We start from the raw sequence: 24410 nt of genomic DNA, 5'->3' as shown, positions 1-24410 counted from the left end.
ATATATGTATGGGCATGGCAGATTCTGACATCTCCAATAGATATTGATGTAGCTGAAAGGTTTGCAGATTTCCTGGTCTCGGTGATGGCCAGTGGTAGGGAGGTCTGTAGTTTACCGGTAAGCCTTGCATCCATGGCTAGAGTTCAGGTGATGTTCAGTTCAGTTCAGTTCAGTTCAGTTTATTCAAACCAAATCAAACATAACAAAAGTACAAGACATAACTGCAAAAATTCAGAATGATGTAAGCCGATGCTGATGTGGTACAGGTGGCTGTGGCCGGAATTGCAGTGGTGGTTGAAGCGGTGGTTGCGTTGGTGGTTGTGGTGATTGGTGGATGGGTAATCATGGAGGTGGAAACGGTGAAGGCACTGAGAGGTAGTGTTGAACTGGCGGCAGGAGTAGTGGGAAAAGGTCTGTGCGTGCTGGATATGGAGCGTTTAATGTCTTATTCTTCTCCTGGTGACCAGCTACTGTGGCGACATTCTGATTTCTCGCATCAGGACGCATGGCAGGCTGACCCAGAGTATTGTAAGTAAAGATGGTTGGTATTCTCCTACTTCTTGATCTCCTTCTTAGAACGACTCCTTTACTTTGCAATTCCGTGACGTCATGCTCATGTAATGCATTACTGTAGTCTGGAGGTTGCAACCTAAGGATGCCAATCACTATGCTTGCTCCATCTCTTGGTGCCATTTCTCAGCATACTTTTGGTGGCTGACAGCAGGCGTACCATCTTCAGCTTTTTCTAAGCCAAAGGCAACATCAACAGGCAGTCAGGGCGATCTTCCAAAGAGCAGAAAGAATGGCAAGTATCCTGTAGTGACGTGCTTAGTGCAGCTATATGCATGCACAACCTTCGGCAGGTGGTCTTTCCAAGGAGAACGCTGTGTGGTAGTGAGGGTCCTCAGCATTCCTAACAGCATCCGGTTGAAACGTTCCACCTATCCGTTTCCTTCAGGAAGGTAGGGGGAAGTATGGGACCTGGTTATGCTGCTGTGTTGACAGAGCCTCTCAAACAACCTGTTCTCAAATTCTCGCCCCTGGTCGTGATGCATTCTCTGTGGGTATCCAAACTTAAGCATGAAATCACTGAGCTGGCAGTCTGCTGCTGTCTTTGCGGATTTATTCTTGGTAACGTAGACTCAAGTGATTCTTGTATAGTGATCCGTGATGATAAGAATGTATTTGTGTCCGCCTACGCTGTGCTCCAAATGGAGCAAGTCTAATGAGACCAGCTCAAAAGGTTGGGCTGTTATGATTGGGCTTAGAGGTGTTGTTGTCTTGTGGACTTGTTTTCGCTGTTTCAAACAGTTGCATACAGAGGTTGTGTAGTGCTCTCTGTCCCTCTGCATATATGGCCAGCAGATACGCTCCCTAGCGAGGCTTATGACCCTGATGACCCATTTCATCATGTAGTGGCTCCAGTACAAACTGATAAAACTTGGCTGGCAGCACCAATTGGGTGTAGGTCTTGGTCTTTCTGTACATCACGCCATCTTCCCCAATCTGAAGTTGGTTCCATTCATGAAGTAGCGACGTGGTAGCCTGACCAAAGATCGTCCATTCTGTTCGGGAGGGAAGGATGCCCATTTCTTTCTTCCTTCGTATCGGGGATATTACCTCATCTTCCTCTTGGGTTTAGCATGTACCAGCAAGTCGAACGAGTTTTTCCACAGTGAAAAGCTGAGTGGGTCCCCGGCAAATATAGGAACATCAGCTTTTGGTAGCTCTGCAGATGCTAACATCTGTTGGTTCACGATGCCTTGCTGCATGGAAGTTTGCGCTAGCTGCAATATACACCTCTCCATCGATGAGATCGTCTCCTTCCAATCTACAGTGGGTGAGTTGCCGAGACTTTCGAGTCGATGTGACGGGAGGTTTACCAGCTTCTAATTTTGGTGGAGGTGTTACTTCGACTCTTTGCGAATTGAGAAAGCATTCCATACACTCGCGTTTGTCCTCCTTATCAAGCTCTTTCAAAACTGGATTGTCATTGTGTGCTGCTTCACTTTCACAGTCTTCCAACACAGCTTGTTCTGCCTCAATTTTTGCGAGTTCTCGTTTCATACGAAGATTTCTTAGCCTTGCCTCAGCCAGCCTAGCTTCAGACTCCAGTCCTAGCTTCCGCCAACCTGGCTTCGGACTCCAGCCTAGCTTCCTCCTCGTCGAATGATAAGGAAGCCCTGAGAGCAGCCTGACGTCTGCGCAGATCCATAGAACTCGCTTTCGAAGATCGGCCGACTCTGCCCCCACTGGTCTTGTGGCTGGCAACGCTAACATTCGTTTCATCTTTCACGGGATCCATAATGAATGTCCAGTTTACACAGCAGTCAAAGTGATCAATTCGGCGGCAATTTTTCATTCTTAATTTTGTCAATTGTATTTTATTTCCTCAGGTGTATTTTATTGTGGCTGCCTCACCGCGATTCGCTAAGTGAAGAGTTTCGGTTGAGTTCAAATAAGATGAAACACTCCAAAAGAAATTCATTCAACTGTCCAACTGTCCAAAGTTAGCAAAACAAATTATTTATTGCATTTACTCCCAAAGAGGTTCAACAAAAGCTGTATAACAGTCGAAGAACAACAGATGAACATCATGACAATAGGACAGTAGGACAGTAGATAAACTACTGGAAGGAAACAAACAGATAAAGCATGCGATAAGTTTGAGAACGAAGATACGAATATAACAACTCCCTCCGTCCAACTACTATACATAAAAGAGGCTGGAGAGACATAGAAATTAACAATAGGGGCTCTAGGGGCAGTGCTGCAAGCTGCATATTATAAACGTTGAGTTGCAGGTATACATGTGTATGTAACAGTATACCAGCTATGTACAAGACTATTACCATGAGTTATATCACAGTACACAAGTTACATTCAGGATACATCTGAGCAATATAATACAAGAAATAGCGATAAAATAGAGGGAGAACTCTTAGGTATCTTCACTGCATACTGCTGCAGTGACAGTGGGAGATAATTTAAAAATTAATATAAATTTAATTGAATTGCTTTGAATTGAAAAGATGTCTTATTGATCAATATCCATCTCAGCTGGAGGCTGAATTACAGACATTGTTATTAAAGGACCATGAATACATTAAAAATACACACAAGATACAGTGCAGTAATGAAAAAAGAATGCATAGATCAACAAAAAAAAAAAACAATCTTATTCATCCTAACCATTGCACAATGAGGTCCAACCTATAATACAAAACAAAAACAAATATTACAATATCTGATATCATATTCTCAGTAATTCTAAATAGATTGAGTTTATGTTAATTGTGTAAGGCAGTATTGATGCAGATGTAACACGGCAAAAATAACCAGTTTGATTTAAAAAAAATATTTTCTCACAATCGTCTCTTCCTAGACATTAACTCTCATACCAAAATACATTCAATCTACACACAGCACATTACATCAAATCTCTAAATGTATAAATGCTATATTCAAATTATTATAATATATGCAAAAATAGCGTTTAATATTTACACATCTCTCTCTCTCTCTCGTCTAACTCCCATTCCACTTATACACACACTTTCTCGTACAACAAATAACAAAATTGTCTAACCAACACTTCCTTGTTGTTATTATTGCACATTGCAACAAAATTTGATCTCACATAAAAACAACATCACAATGCTGAAACATTACATTATGAAATACTTTGAAGCTGTAGAGATACGCGGGGAGGGCATCACCCAATTGCACTCCTGTGGGCTTTTTCTTCTCACAGTCCCATTGTTGTGACTGCCATCACCATCATTGCCACACATTATACTCAAACATAGGGAGATTTCAACTATTGGTGTATAGTTCCGTTCTGACCTCGGCGGCTTTATTTCTGTAACAAAAGTTACATATTCATCAGGGGGGCATTTCATGAAGGAACTTGTCGGATAAAATATCTGACAAGTCAGTTATATCCAACAAGTTCAGAGAAATTCTTTAGTCTGATTGGCTGATTTCTCTGAACTTGTCGGATATAACTGACTTGTCAGATATTTGTGACCCGCTACAACAAAATGATCCTAAAGTCGGGCGAGGTCGATTATTTGAAAATTGCATGACACAATTCCCTAATCTTTCTGCTTTAAATTGATATATAACACGTCTTATAAAAATAATCAGCTGCGGAGATATCGATGTTTAAATGAGAGCATGTCAAGACGTCTGGGAAATCACTGTTTCGAGAAAAGCGCCCTAAAAGTTCTCCTTGCAACGCAATCACAATCAAGAGACATGCAAGTCAGTATTCACCTCCGGACAGTAGAAGTTAAGCCCTAGCAACCCCCGAAATGCTCATTCAAACCAGGAAGGTGAGAGGAAACACAGCGTCGGCGGTCTCCTCACCGACCAATCAGTGACCAGGATGTCAGGAGAAGCGGCTGGGCATAGCGCAACCCGCCCGCACGCACCAGTCGACTGGGCAGTGTGCGAGCTTCACGCTTCGGTTAGCGGCAAGCAGCAAACTGACCAATGAGATTACTCTGGTCGTTGTTAGGGGCGGAACCTATGTGTGGCGCTCAATCCAAATGTGCGAACCAGTTTCTGCTTCGTTGAAACGCCAAAAAAACATGGCCCAGAAAAACGTTATTTTTTGGTCTTTCCTTTCATCATTTTGCTTCAAAATTTCGACAGATGATAGAAGACATGTCAGACTTTAATAATATGTCAAATTCAGAAAATCGTAAGTTTTGACCAATTTTGATGCTCTAACTTTAAACTCGATTGTCACGGCTTCAACCGTGCGCGACTTTAGGACCATTTTGTTGTAGCGGGTCACATTTTATCCGACAAGTTCCTTCATGAAATGCCCCCCAGGGGGGTGTTTCATCAACGTTTGTCAGCGCCGACAACTGTCGGCGCTGACCAATTTCAGCAAAATCCTTGGTTTTGATTGGCTGAGATGCTCTGGTCACTGACTGTTACTATGGTGATTCAAGTTGTCAGCGCCGACAAACGTTGATGAAACACCCCCCAGATCTATCAAAGTATCGCAAGATATTTCAAACTTCTGAGACGATACAAACTCTGTCACTCCATTCTCGGAATGACTGATGATGAGCCACAGCCCATCATCATTTTCAGAAAATTGTCTTCCCCTACATACTGTAGGTCTGTACTCGGCGAGATCTAAAATTCAACTTCTCCTCCCACACCCAAAAAGCTAACCTCCACATTTAAGGACAAAGGGACCCCAAATCTGTTGTCTCCCACAAATTTCCCAAGTTCAACACAGACCCAATTAAAAGTTCATTCAAGGTGGCCAACTTTATTCCCTAACAAAACATTTTACACTGCTATTAAAGTTCCTTGGCTGTGTATACAGAAAAGGCGCAATGCACAAAGAGCTATACCCCCTTCCCTAGCTGTTATCTACCACAGTTAATCCTTCTACAGTCCCAACTCAATTGCCCACCAAAATGAAATCCAAACAGAGTGCAGCTCAATTAGACACTAACAATTATAGTAACTGCACTTTAACTTCAATCTCCAGTTTCCTGTACTGGTTTACACCTTATCAAAATTTCCAATTGAAATAACAGCAGAATCTAACACTGTATCCCTCACAAAGTGTGAATTACTTCAAACCATTTTGGAGAATAATGATATGAAGAAAATATAAAGATGATATAAAGATGATGACCTGGTAATCCACTCTCTCTCAATCAAATCCCGAAGGTACTCTTTCACCTCAGCATAGAGTGGTCGTGGGATGGATGCGTACGTCCTATTCACCGGGGTGTCATCCCTCAATGGGATCTTCATTTGGAGGTCCTCAACATGTCCTGCATCTTTGTCGTTCTCTGCAAAGGCACCTCTTTCTTCATTTAACATTTGAAGGACATATTTCTGGACATTTTGGTGGAAGTGCTCGCTACTCCCACATCGAAAGCAGTGTTGGCACTTATCACCACAGCCCGGAGCTCTGCAGTTCTGACATCTCCATGCCCTGTGCTGGTATCTCTTCTGCATCTGAGGTGGTGGGGTCTGGATCTGCTGTGACAGGCTTCCTGCTGTAATTGTTGCAATCTCTGTTCGGACGAGTTGCTGCAGGGTCTTTTTCAGGTTGTCTCGGTTGTTTGCAGCAACGTTCAGACGTTCCAAAAGGACCTCATCGCTGGTGTCCACATTTTAAAGTAGAGGCTTCAGGTCACTCTTGATGGCATCCCGAGTGATACCTATCAGAAGAGAATGCAAAAACATACCTTGCACCAGGATTGCATCATATTGAAAGGGTGCATCTGTTTCTTTTGATGCGAACAGGATCTTCTGTCGCAACGCTAACATCCTCAGAAGGAATTCATGGGGTTTCTCCTTCTGCCTCTGGACCGCCCTTATTACGTCATGATATAACTCTGTTGCCTCTTTTTCCCTGTAATGACTGCAAAGCAGTCACCTCAGGACTGGCAAGTCGAGATCCAGCTTTGATTCTGAGTAGGAGCGAAGAGGTAGCCTAGGAACCATAGATCCTATGATAGCATCCACAATTTCGTCTTCTCCATATCCTCAATCCAACCCATGATCTACTGTACGAGCTGAAATTTTGGCGGTGGTTTTATTTTCGCGAATTTTGCGAATCGCCTTTGAACCGCGAAAATAACAACACGCGAAAATAACAATGCGCTAATAGCTAAGTTCAGTTAGACCCTCGCAACCGCGAAATTAACAACACGTGAAAATGTCCTCCAAGTAGCAATTCGCGAAAATATCTGTACGCGAAAATTTCAGCTTGTACAGTATTTGGTGGACAAGGCTGGAAAAAGACAGCCTGTCATTTTGTCCAGCCTCACTGATCTGCCCTTTGATATTGAACTCTCTTCGGAACTGGTCATTGGCCACTGCTTCTTTTGTGGTTGGGGTGCTAAGCTCCACTTTGGGCAGGTTCTTGACCTTCTCCACTTCAGGCAGGGTTCCAGTTTTCCCTCCAGTCATCCTCTTAATGCTCATCTTGATGCTCTGGAGCAACTCCATCCCACCATCCGTCCTCCCTTCCACCTCATCACTGCACAGAAAAGAAGTAACCACACGCAACACACTCAACTTCCCCTTTTTAGCAACTACCGTTACCTTCTCTTCTCGGGTGCCGCACACGATTGCAACTTCCTTCTGCTGCTCTTCTGACAGTGTAGGTAGAGTGGCAAAGATTTCCATCGAGAGTTCATCCTTCCTGGAGCCAGATTCATGTATGTTAAGTACGACAAACAAGCATCACAATCTCCTTCTCTGAGTTTGCCATCCTGGCAGGGTCCCGGGAGGGGGGGGGGGGGGGGGGGCATGTTTGAATAGACAAGAGGAGATACAATTTTGTAAGACACCCATGTCAAGCTTGGATGCATGGTACAACAGAGTGAGGAACCAAGCCAACATCCAAGCTTGTTAGGCTTTTCCTATCTCTCTTCCAGGAAGGGGGCTGGGCCACTCTCCAAATGGGGAGGGGCAGCATCTCACTGTGAGGGACAAAATTACCTCTGTAGTTAATTGCCATTAGAACAGAGAAGCGCAATATAGTAACAAAAAAAAAAAAAAATATAGGGGGGGGGGGGAAGCAGTTCTGTGGTACTCCACACAAGGATTAGGGTTATATTTGTGGGTAGAACCTATGTTTGTCCTAGCGTGCAGATATTTCATGGGAGCAATTGTCGCAGGAGCAAATGTTATGGAACCAGTATGACCAAACAAAGTCTGACCACAGATCATCTAATGCGTCACTGGAATGGCAGTAGAACTTGTGTGGTATTAAATGTGTCCAGACATTTCTTGTCCAAACTTCAGTGTAAGCAGAGTGATCTTGTACAGAGACTCCAACTCTCCCGTTTTCGACGGGAGATCTCCCGCCGAAAACTCATTTTTGCAAAATCTCCCGTTCTCCCGTTTGAGATCTAATTTCTCCCGCCCTGGCTCTTTGTCTCCCGTTGGAAGGGATTTCTTACTTATTTCTATCGTATGTTGAAAAAATAAGCCTTGGATAGCACAAGAGAGCATCTAGAACCCTAGGAACTTCGCGCTTCGCACACATCAAGTTGGAGTCTCCCGTTTGCTAGGGGTTTCAGGCGGGAGAATCTCCAGATCAGAAGGTGCTTTGGGCTGGAGTCTCTGCTTGTATGGTAAAGACAGGTACAATGTGTTTCCCTTCATTGTGGAGAGGATTGAAGGCTAGAGTTTTAGACGGGTGTGATTTATTCTTTCGTGTGTACAATGTATGTGTGATTGTGCATTTGAGTGTTCAACTTGATTAATTTTGTATTTGTGTGTTTGTGGAGTGCTGGAGTGTTCTGTTTGATTCATGTTCTGTGTGTTTTTGTTTTACTTTTTTTTTTAGTGTGTGTTTGTGTGTGTGTGTGTGTGTGTGTGTGTGTGTGTGTGTGTGTGTGTATGTGTGTTTGTATGTTTGTATGTAAATATTAATTAACAGATTCTCAATATGTCTGTGCAAGGGACTTTGCTGGAATGCCCATCTTACCTCACTTTCTTGGTTTATATTTCCCATGTTAGATGTAACCGAATGTGAACAGCTTGTTGATGTAGTGTGCCCATTTTATGACCCACGAGATGTTATCGCATTTTGTTTAAAATGAAGTTTGTGACCTTCACATAGATATCTTTACGTAATGTAAGTATGAGGAGAGCTAAATCTTCTCACAAAGTCAGCATTAATTGAAAAAGATGGGATACATGTATGTAGCTTTCATTGCTTTTTTTTTCCTGCCAGTTTGGAAGTTGGATGTAAAATTGGTAAATTGGAGCCTACACATAAATTCTTGTTGAAATTTAGGAGGCATCTAAGAGATGTGTTTTACATATGATTGGGGGTATGTACTCTCTCTAATTCATTTCCAGTACAGGATTTTAACACAAATGTCAACACTTTATCTATTTAGTTGCCTGTTGACATGTAAAATTGTTCACCCTGTGTCTGGCCATTATTAACAGTGTATATTTCAGAGATAAAGTGTAGATGACCTACAACTGTACGAGGAGTTTTGATGGCATTCTTCAAACTTCTGTGTCTGAATATAAAGATAAATATTACTTCATGGTGCAATTTGCCCCACGAATATCAATGCTTAATTTGAGTGGATTTGCACATGGGCCATGTGGAATTAACACAGATAGCATAATATCAACATGCACATGGGACAATAATGGCTGTCATGGCAACAGCCAATCAGCTATCACGGTTCTCCAGGGTGTAAATGTAGCTGTCATAGTTCACCGTATTGCTTCTTACTTATTTCTTACGTAGAACTGTGCGGCCGTCAGATGGTAAAACGGTCTAACTCGAAAATTTGACTTTTTGAAGTAAATTCACTTTCCGGGACATGTGAGGGTGCTCTTTCCAGTGGTGCTATCGAGAAAATCCCATCATGTCTTGTTTTAGAGATAATTTCCGCTATCTTGGTACTTTTTTGTATTTTTCCTTCAGATTTGATGGTAAAACAGTCTATCTTTGAGTTAGCCCATTGCCGGTAATATCGTTTGGAGGTAAAACGAGCTATCTTTTACATAAACCATATAACCTTCTTAACTGAGATTTTTTAAATCATCGCTGTCAGATGGTAAAATGGTCTATCTTCGAGTTAGACCAGTTTACATAGTGTTTGTTGTCTATCTAGAAGATCGACCATTTTACCATCTTATGATGTGTGGCGGGAGTGTTTATGTGCGCTGGTTAAACAGTCTATCTGCACAAAAATCTCATTTATTTTATAATTATTAAAACCCCAAATAAGCACAAAATTCTTCAGTTATCAGTGTTTAATATGCTTCGTCTTGTCCCATTGCTAAAAATGCATTATACCCATCTCCTAAAAAAGCTCAAACCTCTAAACTTTAAAGTCATTTTTCTCAGAACAGCAATTTTCGAGATAGACCGTTTTACCATCTGACGGCCTTGTGATTCTAGCTTGTCCCTTTGGTTGGCCTAGGCTGAAGTTGGAGCAGTTAGAATTTCCACCTCATGAATAATGTTGCATTTCCCTTAAAATTGCATCAATACCTAGATATCATTATGAATCTAAAATAAATGAATAACGTGTGTTGATCTGTAGTGGACTTTTCCTTGTAAAGAGCTGAATTGTACATAGTACTGATGTATAAAATGTTATTTGTATGCAACATACTACATTTGTAATACAACTTGTATAAAAAAAAAGTATCTAGAATAAGGGATGGTCATTCTAGGCTCTGAGTAAACAAGACTACAATGCTGCTTCTTTCAGTGTGTGGTGCAGAGCTCATGAGAATAGTCTCTACCTCTCAACTTCAAATGTGCACCTTCACCTTTGTCAGGTTCCAGATTTTCTACACAAACCATTCCATTGTGCCCTCCAATTGCAGTTGGTCTTCTATCTTTGAACACAGTCTAAAAAAAAATCAAGCTGGATGATAAATTATACATTTCGATTTTCTTATGCCCCAAGACCACGACAGCATTGACTGACTGAATATGCTGCAATGTGCTGTACATACCCAGTACATTTTCTTACACAGGTTTGCTATCGTACCATCATACAGATGCATGTCATTATGCAGAAGCAACTTGCACTCATTTTTACTGCCTCATGTCTATATCCAGGAAGATTAAACTGGTTTTGATGATATTCAACTGATATGATGTGTAAGAGCCTTGACTATTTTAGTTTTTTGGATCTTGGATGAGAGTGAGAGGAAGAGGAGGCATAGGAAAATTATATGGATTCACACAGAAGTTATATTGTATGTGTGTTGTACATGTTCGGTAGGCTCCTACATATTGTGTGTGTGTGTGTGTGTGTGTGTAGTTTGCGTGGGTGTTTCTTTAATGCAGCCATTTCTCTACTGGTTATATTTCCATGTAAAATTTTTTCTTGCGAAAATTCAGACCCGTTCCAATTTCTAAACCTACACCTTTGAATTACCAGTACTGATTTTCCGTACCTCTAGGCCTGAATTCACGAAGGTGGTACAAACGAAACCATGGTCTAAACCATGGACAAAAACCATGGAGCGCCAAGTGTCAAACGGAATATTTCGTTACGAAATTGGTCATTTCGTCGACAAAATGACTGTTTCGTTAATGAAATGTTAACTAAATGTTCATTTAGTTACAAAATGTTGTCATTTCTTTACAAAATAATCATTTCATCGACGAAATGACTGATTTCGTAGTGAAATATCCTATGCAACACTTGGCATTCCATGGTTTTTGTCCATGGTTTAAACCATGGTTTCATTTGTACCACCTTCGTGAATTCGGGCCCTAGTGTTTAGATGCAAAAATCACATCCTATCAGCAGAGCTTTGTCCAAAGATGCTAATGCACAATGCATTTTGTGCTGACACTTACCCCCTGCCATCCAGGCAATGTTATACACCTTATGGAATCTAGCTATCTGACTGGTCAATTTATTGCTCATCACGTGACATTGCACGCTCTCTGTTGAGCTGTACAATTTTGTTTGAGCGAAAATGGATAGCGTACGGCTAATGTCACCATTTTCCACTGACTCCTATGTTAAACTTGTGATCAACTCATGATCATAGCTTTTTGTTTTTTTGTTTTCCATTGCATGTGATGTCACAATAAACAAAACTTTGCTGCACTCATATTAATTGTCCACAACTTCAACCAATCGGTTTTGCATACGACTAAACTGGAAAAGTGCAACTTGTCATTGTTGCATTTACAGTTAATGTGCTCAGTAATGCATGACAATTGTCAAAATATCAGTGGAAAGAGGAAGAGTTCCCCTTTCTTCACAGCCAACATTGCACTCTTCATAGTTGGCATTTATGAAACAGTAGTCCTCTAAAGTTGGATTATCTTTTTTTGATACACACCACAGGTACAACAGAAGTGTTCAGGAATATCATTAATTACACAGCCCTCCATAGTTACCGGAAACTCAGATTCATTCACTAGCAGTTTCAGCAACCAACCTTAAATTTGATTTGCATTCACAATGGCAACTCTCTGGCAATTCTGCTGTCAAGTCACATAACACTATCTTAACCACAAACGGAGGCAGTGCAAGACAGCAATATTGTATCTACACACAGAATATTTTATTATATACCATCATACACACGTTTGATCACAAATACCGGTCATGGCAAAAGTGGGTGAATAGTAAGTAATACAAACATCTTCCCTGTATACATTAACTCCTTCAATTCTATTTACAACACTGTATAAACCCAAGTGTGAAGGATGAGGGTAAAATAGGTGAAATGACAACTTGTGTTTATCAGAACGTGTGCGTCGGGGTAAAATGCATCGATATCAGAGAAAGTTAAATTTTGCCAGCAAGAACTTTGTCAAAGCATACTGATGGTGTTTGAACCCTTTCTGGCTTGTAGGGATGACTGAACTTGGTGTTTTGAACTTACCAAGAGGGCCCCATGAAGAAGTGATAATTAGCATTCAGATGTGTTTACATATAGAATACCAGGGCCCCTACATTATTTATCTCTTTCGCTTGCCCATTGGGCAAGTGAAATCATCAATTATCAATCTTCTACTTGCTCGAAAGAAAACAGTACTTGCCCCCAAGTAGTCCCAATGTATTAACTTGAGGTTTTTGATTTTCATACTGAATGTCAACATTTTACTTTTGCCTGACATACAATTCTACTTGCCTCGAGCGAGCAGGCAGGTGCTAATGTCAAACTCTGTCCATGTATTACAGAGACAAGGTATCGAAGATAACAAGACTGGCTCGTTTTGTTGAGTGGTTTTTGCTTGTGGCTGTGAAGGGAAAATCTCCCTGTTTCCGAAATCTTCAGATCAACAGCTACCATCCATAATGCGACACAAAGTACGACCCAATTTGCAAGCAAAGGGCACAATTGTCTTTAAAAACATTGCTCTCATACAAATAGGTTTTTATGGCTTCCAGCCCATCCATGACTGAGATTCTGTCACGAGAGAGAGGAGAGACAATATTTTTTGAAATTTTAGAAATAGCACCAATGTGCTGAAAAAGTCAAACTGTGGCTTCTTTTTCTTTAGTTTTGTTTTGCACACGAAGGCATACCAAGAAGTTGTGTTTACAGAAACGAGAATGGAAAAGACAATTCAACAAGCAAGCACACATTGTAAAGATTTCAAAGTGCTGCCAAAATTCGGATGCATAATCAATCAATGCCAAACTTACATGATAAATTACTTTAGATATTTCAAATTGTCAGAGACTTGAAAACAAGATCATCTCATGAAAAGAAATCATTGCTCTTCCACTGCTGTGTAGCAAATAATTTTCATGAATCTACATCACATGTTATGACTGGATACCACATAAATGAGGCTTCTGTCTCCTTGAAGGATGAAAAAAAAAAATATATAAGCAGCATTCATTACTGGCAATACCAAGCTTCCAGTACGGATACAGCTCTTTTGAGAATGTGTAGAGTGTGTGGTGCCTGTGTTGGTTGTCTACATTCCAATCTGAAAATAGTACTTTGGGATAAGAGATTTTGTGATGTTGCAGTAAACTGTCAGCTTCACCTCGGTGTATCGTCTCACCTTACGTAATTTACATTGCTCGTGACATACACACATTCAACTTTGAATCACACAATGTACATCCATCTCTAATGAGATATGATCTGTAGCTTTTCTCTATCATCCTCTAAAATTTTACATCAACACTGTATTTACACATTATTAACTTTTTTTTTTCTTTTTTCTAAACGGGTAGAATGGTCACAGTGGTAGTAGCATTATGCAAATTTACAGGTCATTATGATTATTGGTAGGATCTCTCAATGATTAAAAAATCAACTCATGTGTCCTAATCATTATTCATATTATTTCTGTCTGGAAGTCATCTTTGACAAAGAGGGGATAATAATCAGTCTAACGGTAGGGTACTGCCTTTCTCATTACAATCCTATCAATCGCAGTCCTGTGAACAGATCGTAGAATCTCATTCCTGCATTTGGTCCTCTGACGTAAGGCTACTTGCAGCCAAATCTGGCAGGATAACAAGTATGGACATGCACGGTTACTCAAGAGAATTAAACATCTGAATAAAAGTTAGCATCCTGTATAGTATAGCACCCCCCAAGTCCGAATTACACCAGGGTGATCTTCGTCTTAGCCGTGTTGACTTGCCAGACGTTAAGCTCCTCGTAGGCCTCCACCGCCTCCTCGAACTGGTCGTTGGTGTAGCCCTTGGCAAGACACGCCTGGCGCGCCTCGGTGTACTTGACGCTCCGGCTGCCGTGCTCGCTGATGACGTCGCAGACGATTCGGTAGATGACATCCTCAGCCCTCTGGGGCCTATGGCAGCAAAAATTTAGAGAGGGGGAGAAATTATGACAGCATGACCAATAGTAAAATGATCTGCATATCTGAATTACTGTAGACGCCATATATTTAGCGAGTCTTATGTTCCGCGAATCAGGACTTCCTGATAAGTTTACGAGTGGTTAAATTGGCAATCGTAGAGGGCAAAAATCTTATCTTATCTTATCTTTTTAGTAGATAGTTCTTTGGAATAGTCCAGTTGTGGGTCGGTCGATGGAGGTGCACACTGATTTTGATTTTCATTATTTATCGTAATTATACACTGTATCTATTTTTTTTTTTTTTTTTTTTTGGTATGTTTGTACTTGTATTTTGGTATTTTGGTATTATTCTGGTATAGATATTAATTTTTCCGGTAAACTGTGCGCTTAGAAACATCGGTATTAAGCGCCTTATAAATGTATTGTATTATTATTATTATTATAAAAATGAATGAAGAAATGCATATGTGCACGTTGCATTCATGTTGAGGTCAGAATTAATATTCACGGGTTTTAAAATTCTTAAATAGCAGTTGACTTGCAAACTTAGCAAAAAAAAAACAACCCAGAGATGCACTTTGTTCATGCATTCAAGGCAAAGTTAACTGTAACACAATTTTCATCAGTATTTGCTTCCGGTAAAGTTTTATTTGGGGGTCTGACTCTTGAAAAAAAAAAACCCACAACAAATACATAAAAAAAACCCCCAAAAAACAACAACTCTGACAATCCTAATACCGAAGCACAAAAACCGTCATGGATCAACCATGGTAAACTGAGTAAATTGATTTGACTTCTGTGATGGAGCTCACAGTCTGATTTCCCAAGCCTCTACCTACCTAGCCGCGGTGTCGGGCTGGCCAATCAGCGACTCCTTGGACATCTCCATGAGACGCATGGCTTCGTTCACATCCTCCTTCTCCACGACGTCAATGAGACGTAGGCGAGCCTGGAAGAGGTGGGGGAGGGGGGACAGATTGAGAAAGAGAGAAAAAAGGGGGAATGTTAAAGTCAAGTGCACTTGTAACAACTAATCCTTAGTCAGGGTTCCCACAGAAATTTGAAAACAGAATTCCATGACTTTTCCATGACTTTTCCATGACTAAATTGCTGCTTTCCAGGACTTCCTTTCTCACGGTTTCTCACGGTTTCCAAAATCAGACACGTTATGATGGCCTCCACCTCCCCTCACAGCCATCCGTTCCACCCACTATCTTACTCATGACATGTAGATCTATTATCATTAGTATATGTCCCAGGAGTTATGTAGAATTTGGGATGTCACAAAACTGGGAAAAATGGAAATCATGAACACCAATTATAGTACCAGAGTATGATCACAGAGTATGAGAGTTGCGACAAACTGGAAAGCTGCCATAGCAAAGAGGTAAATGCAATTCCATGACTTTTCACAAATTTTCCAAATTCCCTGACTTTTCCCTGACTTTCCATGACCACAAATTTTTCCAGGATTTTACAGGATTTTCCATGACTGTGGGAACCCTGTTAGTGTGCTTATTTTGCCTAGTGGCACTGAGGTCTGGGAACCATTGTCTAATGAATAGAGATTACTCAATGCCCCTAATCCTTATTGCATCACCCTAGCCTTCCTGTTGGACTGAGGCATGTTGCGAAAGCTGAGTGAGTTTGCTAAACTTTACAACTGGGTTAAGGTTAGGAGGATTATTGAATGCTGACTAAAAACGATGGTAAGGTGAGCAACTGTAAAAGTGGGATTTTTTGCAGTGTTGAAATTTTTTGCGTATTTCACGCATCCAGAAGCTAGCACGAAAATAAAAGTACACAAATATTCTTGCATGCCATACGTTCCTGTAGTTGATGTCTTGATTCTGCTGAATTAAAAACATGCGAAACTATTCCTACCCGGCTTAGCACGAAAAATTAGTCGCATGATCATATCCACTTTTACAGTATGTGTCGGAGCACATAAAGGGTTACCAAAGCATTCAGCTTAAGAGCCTACATTATATGAAGCAATGTTATGTGCATCATTTGTCCTGCTAAACATACTGGTGTCATCATTTCTATGCTGTCTCCATACCCCAAGATTTTGCACTTTTCTGTGCTTGGTATAAAACAGCAACAAAAAAAAAAAGAATCTCAACGCATGAGGAAGTTTCTCAACAATGTGTATGTGAAATGACAAATAAAAAAAATCTCTAAAGGATGTAACACAATAGCTTATAGGAAATATTTGTTCTTGATAATGCATGATTAGTCAACAATCCTTACACTGCTGCCTAGACACCACATGGTTGCATCTTGTGGCAAACTGTCAGACAAAAAAATCTCCAATTAGACAGGTTGCTTGATGACGTCATCACATAAAAGTCTTTACATAAATCTCAGAATGGCCAAAGTCGTGGCTCATATGTATTTATGAGAGACTTTCAAATCCATTTCATTAAGTCCGTCATAAGTGTGTCTTATGAGCCAAAGTCTCTCATAAAACTTTTGTGAACGGACCCCAGGATGATTATAACCAAGACAATAGGATACTCAACATAAATTCCTCATTTATCAAAGATTCATCACCTGGGATGCCAACTACTCACCAGGGCCGTTGCTAGGCGGAGGATACTGAGGAGAGTCCTTGCCGAGGTGAAGGTGGTATCCTTGCTACCCCGGGCCTCCTTACGCATCTCCACATACGCCCCCGTGATGTAGTCCGTCAGAGACTCAGGGATAACGGGCTGTTTGGTCTTGCAGAGGGCGATGTAACGCCTTAAAGGAATAAATGGACAGAAATCAATAACTCGTCACAATTTGCTTGTTGATAAATTTATGACCTTGCACTATTTTTGCCAGACTGTAATATTTCTGGTTTGCTGACAGCAACAAGCCACCTAGGAAATTCACACTTGTATGGCTTCTTTAGGTTTGTTCAAAGAAACAACCTAAAATTAGGCAATAGGCACTGGATAAAAGCTTGACATTAATGAGTAAGAGCACATTTCTATAAAAATAGCATTGTAAACTGATATAGCAATAACCTTTAACCCTATTCTAACTGGGGGGGGGGGTCAAATTGATCCACCCCCCCCCCTCGACATTTCGCGCCATGATTCTGCAACGCGCAAAGATTTTGCCGCGTCGTTTCATGACTTTTTTCATTGAAGTCTCCAAAACTTGGTCTCAAATAGCCCAGTTAGAATAGGGTTAAAATCTGTCTCACAATGCTTAAATTTGGCTGAACAGTTTTAGTTTGTGACTACAATCATAAAGATAAAAAAAGTCTCATTCACAACTGTTATCTGAGTGCTACCTTACATTTTGTGAACTTGAAGTACAATCAGCACAATTCTGTAGGTACATAAAAGTCTACAAGTCAGTTAAATCAGTATGGTGTACCACTCAAATGCAGTTTATCATACTCATTGCCAAAACTTGACCAAAACCATATCCATGTTCACAGAAAATAAGACATAATAATAAGCCTCTGGAAGCAAAGATAAGAAAACAGACATAAATTCAAAATGACAAAAGAGCAGTTTATGTCAACTGGTCCACTTCTATGGAAAGGAGAACAAATAAAAAATGAAGAAGGAAAAGATAGAAAGATGGATACAGAATTGAAGCCAGTCTCACCTCATCAAGTTCATGTTGAGTGGCTGTGTCTGTGTTGGGGGCTGGCTGCAGTGCTGGTGGACATATGTGATGTGTTGGGCCAACTAGAGCACAGGTCAAAATGGAGCAGAACATGTTATTATACTCAGTTTGACTTGCTGATTCTTTAGCGGAAAAATGTCACATCCCCCCCCCCCCCCCCCCCCCCCCCCCCCCCGGTCCTGCAAGTATTAACACAAGCAATTAGGATACTTGGTGGACAACGGAAACAGCAAATATGTCTATCAATACCCCCACCAAAATGCTAGGGAAACTACACCCCAGTACTTCACTTGCAAAGATGATAAATCAAAAAACTTGACTGTGATTCAACTGCATATCTAACACACATGAACCCACTCTTTTACTGAAAGGGCAACTAGTAGATACCTTGTGCCATTGATGAAAATAAACAGGAAATTCAAGGTAATAGAAATGTCTGAGCCCACTCAGGCTTCTATGATTTCAACACCAGTATGACTGATTCCAATCCTGACAGTCCATCATCAGCAAAAAAAAAAAAAAAAAAAAAAAAAAAAAAAATTGGGATGAATATTGAGAAAGCTTGCAAAGGGGAACTAATTTGCATATAAAGGAATGATTGGTACAGTGCACTCCTGCTATAACAAACATGGTTATAACAAAATTCCAGTTACACGGAAATAAAACTTTAGGCCGCAACATTATCCACTCTTGTCTTTCATTGTTTATTTGTTCACTTCTAATGAAATTTTGACGTGACAAAAGAAAATTGCCGGACCTGAGGACTTTGTTACAACGGGAGTCCACTGTACCATAAAAGTGGTAGTTTTCGCGCAAAGTAATTTTTTGTGCTCATGTCCCATGAGACGCACAAAAATGTTCACACTGAAAATTTCCATTCTTACAGTACAAAGCAATACCATTGTAAGAATACGGCTATAAAGAAATTCTTGTTACGATGAAGCAAAAATCCAGAAACCAAAATTATCATCTACATTACTATCATATTTTTTTCAGTACTTTACAGTACGACTATAACAAAGTTTAGATATAATGAAAGAAAACTACCAATAACAAGGACTTCAATATAGAAGGAGTCGCCTGTTCATGATCTAAAAAGTTATGTTTGGTCTTCTCTCCCCTACCTCAAGTCGTTCTCTCTGTCTGGTTTGTCCTGGATGAGCCAGAGGACGTCGAAGCGGGAGAGGAGAGCTGCCGGCAGCTGGATGTTGTGCTCGATGGACTTCTTGGGGTTGTAGCGGCCGTAGGCGGGGTTGGCAGCGGCCAGGATGGAGACGCGGGCGTTCAGAGAGGTCATAATACCGGCCTGGAAGATTGACACAAGGATTTTATTAAACCATATATGACCCACCTTTATCACAAAGACTTTTACATCGTCAGTCAGGAATGGATTTTAAAGGTTGAATATCCCTTTTGCAAATGTCACAAAATTTTGCATGGTTGAAGAATAATATCTACCAACATCTTATATTACAGTAATACACCTCTAGTTTAAAAGCAAAGAAATGCAAATCTAACCCCATGTAACTTGAGGACATGCTCCACCTTTTGTACTGAGAATAACAGTTGGAATTTTTGGGGGGTCCGAAGAAAAATTACTGGAAATCTATACTACTGTTTTCCCCTCCATCATAAAGAAGTTTCCAGTTTTATTATTCCGAGAAAAAGTCTGAATTACTTATCTTTACAACATTAACAACTTTTGAAAAAAATCAGGGCCTTTTTATTTATTTTTTTAAGTTCAATTTACAGGGAAAAAAAAGGGACACACAAACTTTAATATTTGATTGTTTATTTTGCCTCAGATCTCTAGCATTGAAATGATGTCTACCAAGCCCAGTGTGCATAGACATACGAGCTGCCAAAAGAAATGTGCCTCTTGTACCACTATAGGACTTCACACAAATTCTAATGCTCCCAAGGTGATATGCAAAACCCCAAAATATGCCCATTGCTACAAAATGGCAAGCAGCTTACACCTGCTGTCACGTCTGATCAAATTCGAACCACCTCCGAAAGGGTGAACTACCAAACATTTCTTTAATGGCAAACTACGACACAATCGGCATCCTGTTTTGACCGATGTGTGACCAATGAAGCGCCCTCTCTTGACAGGTGAAACCCCCTCACCTTGGCGATGGAGATCGTCTGCTGCTCCATGACCTCGTGGATGGCTGTGCGGTCAGTCTCATTCATCTTGTCGAACTCGTCAATGCAGCACACGCCCTCATCTGCCAGGACCAGTGCCCCGCCCTCCAGGATCATCTCCCCCGTGATGGGGTCCTTCATCACCGCTGCTGTGAGACCCACGCCCGACGACCCACGTCCTGTGGTGTACTGGCCTGGGTGAGAAATGGAAGACTGAAATCATTAACTCTGTTGTGGACAAAAAGATATCACTATCAAATCATCTAGTATTGCCACCAAAAAGTTAATGGATGAACTATGACAAGTTTGTTGGATTCTAGTTGTTAGTATGTTAACCCTAACTAGGCCGGGGGGGGGGGGGGACGTTCCGCGCGATGTATCACTAACACGAAAAGCTATCGCCGCGACGTTTCATGACTTCGATTCTCCGCATCTTTTGACACCAAATTTGCAATGCCCGGGCGCACGGTTCCGAAGTTGCGCATAAATATGTACGTGCATGTCAGACCAAAAATTGCTCAAAAACGTGAATTCGTGTACAGTTCAATGCAAACTGTGCTTACAGGCAAATTTCATAAAAGCATGATTATTTGGGGGTTTTATTGATTAAAATCATTTAATAACATATTTTTTTGTTCGGAACAATGTTTCATCGAAAAAACAATGAAAAACATAAAGTCGAAAAAACAAAGAAATACATAAGAAATTCAAAAAACAATAAAATACTTCAGAAATTTTTTCTAATGGCGCAATTTTTTTCTCTTATATTTGCTCAGGACACTAAAAAGAATATTTACACAAAAAATGTGCCCATTTTGAGCTGTATTTAGTGATTTATACCAAATTGTCTGATTTCATGCATCATTATGCATAAATTAGCATAATTTAGCATAAATGATAATTTTTTAATAACTTAACTTCATGGTACTTAGATTACGTCACAGGCAATGTGTGTGCCAATTTTCATCGCGATTGCGCGGTCGACGGCCGAGATCTGGAGGAGGGGGGGGGGGGGGGGGGGGGGCCTGGGAGGCCCCCGCCCCGGCTCTATGATCTACCTAAATAGCCCGGCCTAGTTAGGGTTAAGGCCCTCAAAACTGGACCATCTAAACGTATACTACGTATAACTTGTAAAGTAACTTATGCAAGTTAATGGCATAAATAAAAAGACGTTCACACTTCTACTTCTATTACAGTTCTGTATTCTGTTTATTTCACTTTTTCAGGGCTTTGTTTTCAGACATACAGCTTACCAAAGCAGTAATAACGAAAACTACGCCCTCGTGTTTCACAAGAGGGAATGAATTAGTTGGTCAATGACACCATTCATGTGTACCTTATCCATACAAAAACACATGCACATGCACCTTGCATTGTGTGGTGATTGAATATGACGCAGTGTTTTCTATTGGATTTTTGTGTAAATTCCAAGTGTATGTCATTGTTTCGTGTGCAAAAATCATACCTCTACAATAATATAGCCACCGGTTATTTGAAAGAAAAATATTTATATAATATTGACTGGCCTTGAGGGAGATACCAGAAAATATTCTTTCAGTGCGGGCAATATTTATCTGGTATCTCCCTCAAGGCCAGTCAATATCATAATTATTACCTATCCCCTAGGTAAATTAATAAAATATGTGAATACGGCTATACACTATAGTTGGGGGCCTAAGGGCTCAAAATGGGCGGTTTGGTTCAGATTCTTCCAAAAGCACCAAATTTGGCTCATAGGTCCCTTGTACCATACTCTTTCGATTTTTGATGGGCGCCAAGACTAAAAACCCTTGGGGCCGCCATATTGGTGAAATCCAATATGGCCGCATCCGGGTTAAAGGTCAACTGCAGTTACAAATTGAAAAGGTTGAGTAATGTTATGAATCCCATGTGGAAGATTTTACGGGGTTAGAGAATGAGATTCTAAATATCATTTCTGCAATTCAAGGTCACTCTCACCTCTCAAGGTCACTTTCGAGGTCAAATAAGGGTCAAATCAGGCATTTTGTGCATTTTTCGAAATGGTGTCTGTGAGCATTCAACTGCAATTCACTGGTACCCCTATTTTGTCCCATTTGTCACCTCTTCCATACTCCTTCAATGGTCAATTAGGGCCAAGAGCGGTCCCATCCCCCTACATATCAATAATGATTATGACAAATAAATGAAAAAATATATTTAAGATATATATATATATATATATATATATATTGAAATCTTTGAGCACAGAAAACGGGCTTCCATTGGTTTCGTTTTCTTTTCTCATTTTCTTTGCTCAAAGTTTTCACTATTTATAAATTGTTTTCTGATCAGTTTTTCCTTTCTTTGTTTCAATATAATATATACATATATATATATATATATATATATATATATATATATATACATGCTTAGATACGGCCGCCATCCTATTCCAAGGTGCCGAATCAGGGTGCAATGGCAAAGAGGGTAATAACACGCCTAATCTTATTTTGTCTTCTTTTTTCCTTCTGACGAGATAGCTGGATAGCCCGTATACAGCTAGCTGGTCAGTCGTATGTACTTGGGGTGGACCACTTTACCGATTTATGCACCTTGAGTTTTCCGATAAAGGAATGCCGATTCGGGATCTTTTCATCTGTCTGGGTTTGTGATTCTTACACACAAGGGACTTCCACTTTTTATACCCAAGTGATGAGGTGCAAAGTGTTGTGCCTCTACTACACACACCATTGCTCAGCTAGACTTGAGATAAGTGGGATTCTAACCCGCGCCGGAACACAAGTCTTTAGACTGCAAGCCATACGCTACCGACTGAGCCACCTCGTCACCTTTCATGGTCAATTACATAACATTCCAGCAGGCAAGCGATATGATTCTCCTCCTGCTGAAATTGGTGTATGCCTGCTCTCCCTTGACAAGACAGCGTCTGCTTCTTCAGTGAAGGAAGCAATGGCCGAAGCTCCCAGGGAATGGAGCCCCTCAATCCAGGTCAGACCAGTATTCTAGGGGCAGTTAACTAAATTCGATCATTAAAGTCCTTTAATGGCAGTATCTTATCAGAGTAGGTGAAGACAATTCAGCTGAAGGTTTTTTCTTATCTTTTTTAATTCTCTTTTTATCAAATGGAACCGTTTCTTAAACTGAAAGCGCAAATGACTAGGGAGACTGAACACCTATTGATGTTGTATGGGATACTCATCCTGAAGAAAATAATCTTAACATTTTTGTGCAGCAACACTGTGCGGTCCTCTGACAAGAGATGGTGATGGCACCACTCAAATCTCAAGTTATGATTGGAAGAGCGTAGCGTCTTCCTGAAAATTACGATTGAAAAATAGAGAACTGCCCTCATTTATCAGCGCACAGATATCCAAGAATAAATTGGACGGACAACTCATCCTGAGCACCTGATTCGAGACGGAAATATCCAACAGGAATTGTGATCTCACAACCCTTCAGCTTTCCAACATCTTAGATGCGATCTACGCAAAGATATCCTTACAAAGGATGACATAATGTTTTCTGAAAGCATTTTCTGAAAACAGTATACAATCGCATGGATGAGCATACCATCACATTTTCGGTAGTGTGCTTTTTTTAATCCCTTTGATCTGAGGGAGTTACGAGTGGGTCGTGGTCTTTCCTGTACAGCATACCTCTCTTCCAGAGCACAACATCATGCACTGACAGGGTGTGACATTACTTCAGACTTGCTTTGATGTGGCATGCAAAATGCCTAAGTAGTATGGGTCATCAAACCAGAGCTCACTGACACATTAACTACTTTAATAATCGTGCTCATGTCCAGCAAGGACTGATGAGCAACAAGGTTTATGGGGCAGCCAGTGTCAACAAGGGTAGGCATCATCTCGTCATAACGTGAGAGCAGATCATCAGAAACCACCCTATCTGCTCAAGAGGCGCTGTATCAACATTTCGAAAATGAGTGCTGCTGCAAGTGAGTTTCTACTGGAATCATGACAGCATGGGTCATGATGTGATCCCTGACTTCAGGGAGTGGAGTCGGAGGAAAGATGGCACAGGTACATGGCAATTACTAGTACTATCAGCCACTCTCCGCAATGCTTCAGTACCAAATTTCATTCTTCTGCACCACAGCTGTTTCAAGTCATGCATTGGGAGGTGGAAAACATGGAAATGGAAAAAAAATGAAATGAATGAATGAATGAATGAATGTGAAAATGCACAATGTAGAGCAGTTGTCAGATGAGCCATGGTCAGTAGTTTGATATTGCTGCAAATTTAAAGTGGGGGTGGGGGAGGGAATTGAGGGCCTATCTGACGGGAGGATACATTGTCGCAATGCCAGCGTCTCGAAGAAATTATTTTCGCTA

General features: G+C 40.7%; 1 protein-coding gene across 2 annotated transcripts in view; it reads right to left on the bottom strand.

Moving 5' to 3' along the window:
• Nucleotides 1-12047: 12047 nt before the first annotated feature.
• Nucleotides 12048-24410, bottom strand: part of LOC140244286 (DNA replication licensing factor mcm7-A-like) — a 31928-nt gene continuing 19565 nt past the window's right edge. For both annotated transcript variants that reach the window (XM_072323933.1, XM_072323932.1), the window contains 6 exons: nucleotides 20056-20267; nucleotides 19050-19231; nucleotides 17905-17988; nucleotides 16872-17040; nucleotides 15135-15244; nucleotides 12048-14287 (listed from right to left, as the gene is read on the bottom strand). In XM_072323933.1, coding sequence (XP_072180034.1) covers nucleotides 14080-14287; nucleotides 15135-15244; nucleotides 16872-17040; nucleotides 17905-17988; nucleotides 19050-19231; nucleotides 20056-20267 — 965 coding nt within the window. In that variant the 3' untranslated portion in view covers nucleotides 12048-14079. The remainder of the gene's footprint in view (nucleotides 14288-15134; nucleotides 15245-16871; nucleotides 17041-17904; nucleotides 17989-19049; nucleotides 19232-20055; nucleotides 20268-24410) is intronic.

The sequence above is a fragment of the Diadema setosum genome, chromosome 21, assembly GCF_964275005.1.
Source record: "Diadema setosum chromosome 21, eeDiaSeto1, whole genome shotgun sequence".
In the NCBI taxonomy this organism is placed as follows: Eukaryota; Metazoa; Echinodermata; class Echinoidea; order Diadematoida; family Diadematidae; genus Diadema; species Diadema setosum.
This window is presented reverse-complemented; position numbering and strand designations above follow the sequence as displayed.